The sequence below is a fragment of the Mastomys coucha genome, chromosome X (genome assembly GCF_008632895.1).
Source record: "Mastomys coucha isolate ucsf_1 chromosome X, UCSF_Mcou_1, whole genome shotgun sequence".
In the NCBI taxonomy this organism is placed as follows: Eukaryota; Metazoa; Chordata; class Mammalia; order Rodentia; family Muridae; genus Mastomys; species Mastomys coucha.
This window is the reverse complement of record NC_045030.1, coordinates 2035515-2038048: the sequence shown is the minus strand read 5'-3', so window position 1 is coordinate 2038048 and position 2534 is coordinate 2035515. Positions and strand designations below refer to the sequence as shown.

The 2534-nt window shown below is 48.0% G+C and overlaps 1 protein-coding gene across 1 annotated transcript in view; it reads right to left on the bottom strand.

Annotated features, from left to right (window-relative positions):
- Positions 1 to 2534, bottom strand: part of Syp (synaptophysin) — a 13757-nt gene that overhangs the window by 9197 nt on the left and 2026 nt on the right. Inside the window, exon 3 of the mRNA XM_031387404.1 lies at positions 1969 to 2093. Within this exon, the coding sequence (XP_031243264.1) occupies positions 1969 to 2093 (125 nt within the window). The remainder of the gene's footprint in view (positions 1 to 1968; positions 2094 to 2534) is intronic.

Sequence of the window (2534 nt, the reverse complement as noted above, 5' to 3'; positions counted from 1 at the left end):
TCTGTATGAATCCTGTCTCCTCCTAAATCATGTTGAGTGTTTTCTACGTCCTGCTTTAGGTACCTGAGAAAGAAAACAAATGCATGCCTGGCAGAGAAGCCAAACAGCTCTAAAATAGGAAAAGACAAAAGGGGTAGAAGGGATCTCAGAACAGGATGTGTGAGGGCCAGTCTGGGAAGGTGCTCGAAGACAATGGCCTTCCTTTCCTGTGCTGTGATGGGAGGCTTATGTGCGGGCAGAATGGGACTGGCCTGGGGGCCCATAGCTCTGGCTTCAGGTTGGAGATAGGATCCTGCAACTGAGCAAATAGAATTGGTGTCCTTGTATAGCAGTGGTTCTGAGCATGGAAGGTTCTAGGGGCGAGTTCATGGAGGGCTTTTGTGACCTTGTGAATTCTTAAAAGGCTGGTTCTCATGCTGCCTATTGCCCTTCACTCTCCACTGTGTGTGTGTGTGTGTGTGTGTGTGTGTGTCCCCTCCTTCTCCAGGTACTGGGGGTAGAACCCAGGGCATGCTAGATAGGTACTTTGCCACTGAGCCATACCCTCAACTTCCAAACCCTTTTCTTCCCGGCTTGTGAACCTGGATACTCCTGGCTGTGCTCCTCTATTATTTCCTGTTTCTATCACTGCTCAGAACCTGAGCTGGCTTCCCTCTCCGTAGTGGGTGACATTTTGGGCCTCCATTTAATCCTTGGTGTTCCCCAACTCCCAGCTTCCAACTTTTCCCCTAAATCTGAATTCTTATACTTAACAAGCTTGTGTGGAGCACTTCTTGTGTCCTAGACACTGCGCCGAGTGCTTTACAAGTATCAACTTAGTGACAATGTTCCATCACCGGTAGGACATCAGTATTTTCTCTGCTTACAAATGAGGATGTTAAGACCCTAACTGTTATATAATTTAGTCCAGTAGTCAAGGAAAGTTAAGTGAGACCATGGGTCTGTATCCCAGTCTGTCTCTCCGTCCTTAAGAGATAATGGCTCTTTACTTATGTACACCTACTATCTAGCATAGTGCCTGGCACACAGTGGGGACTCAATAACTATCAGGAGCGTCTAATTTGGTCCCTTGATTTCCCACATCTATATAGTACCCTCATTGTTTTCTAGCAGAACTGCAGCATGAAGATATGTTTTTAGTATTTATCTGTATTTGCAGTTACCCTCTTTGTTTGTTCTGATGTAGAGCTATGAGGATAGGGAACTTGGTCTGTTTAAGAAGTAAATGATGTTAACTAATATTATTTTAAAGCATTTTTTTAAAAAAATTGCATTTTATGTATTTAGTGGGTGCATACCTGTGTGTGTGTCGGTGCATGTGTGTCACAGCTCATGTGTGGAGGTCAGAGAAAAATTTGCAGTGAAGTCTGTTCTTTGTACCACATGGGACATAGGGATCAAACTCGGGTTGTCAGGCTCAGTGGCAAGTGCCTTTATCTGCTGATCTCTCCTCTTAGTTTGAGATAGGTTCTCACTTTGTATCCAAGGGTGGCCTGGAACTCACCACAATTCTGGTATAGCTTCTCAAGTGCTGGGATCACAAGCATTTGCCACATGCCTAATATTAATTGAGCATTTACTGCTCTAAAGTGTACACACATGTAATGCTCTCTCATGCATGCTCCCCCTAGAACCCAGGGCCTGCCATTGCTGTGCAATCTCTTTACCACTGACTCCAGCCTCAGCCCTGTCATTTACTTATAAATCTTACTTATTTCCTGTCCTCTATTACTCCCCTTTGCCAGATTATAGTCAGAGAGGATGACGCCCTGTGTCTAGCTTGCACACCAATTGTCATAGAAAGCCAGAGCAGTGCCAGCTACACAGCAAGTGTTCGGTGCATGGGTAGAGATCCCAGGGGCTGTGGCCTCAAAGGTGTGAGCTGTGCAAAGGACTCTGGGAAGGACTGCCCAGACCCACCCGGCCCCTGCCTCTCCCAGGTCTCAGGATACCAGGGCAGGGGCACACCTGAATGGGTACTCAAATTCAACTTCGATGTTGAGGGCACTCTCCGTCTTGTTGGCACACTCCACGCTCAGCCGAAGCTCTCCGTTGTAGCTGCCGCACGTAGCAAAGGCGAAGATGGCAAAGACCTTGGGTAGCAGGGAGGTGGATGGCTGTAGTGAGCCTGTATGCATGTGGGAGGGAGTGCCCTCCTCTGGACAGATTGAGGGGGGCAGCATAGACAGTAGCAGATGGAGAGGTCCCCACCCCCACCCCCCTAATCAGGGCTCATCGGGTCCTAGCACAAGCTGATTACAGGGGTGTGGCTGCTTCTCTTTCCCTGTGTCTCTCCGTTTTTACCTCTAGGTGCTCTGGCTTCTCCTTCCCTTCCCAACCCCTCTCCTCTCCTCATCTATCCTCTATTCATTTTCTCTCTCCTCCCCTCCCCTTTCTCTCACAACCACTGTATCTCTGTCTCTTAGTATCTGTGTGTTTATAGGCATGTTCTCCCCCCCTCTCATACACACACACTTCCCCTCATTAATCTCTCTCTCCCTCCCTCCTTCTTCTCTCTCTCTCTCCCTCCCTCT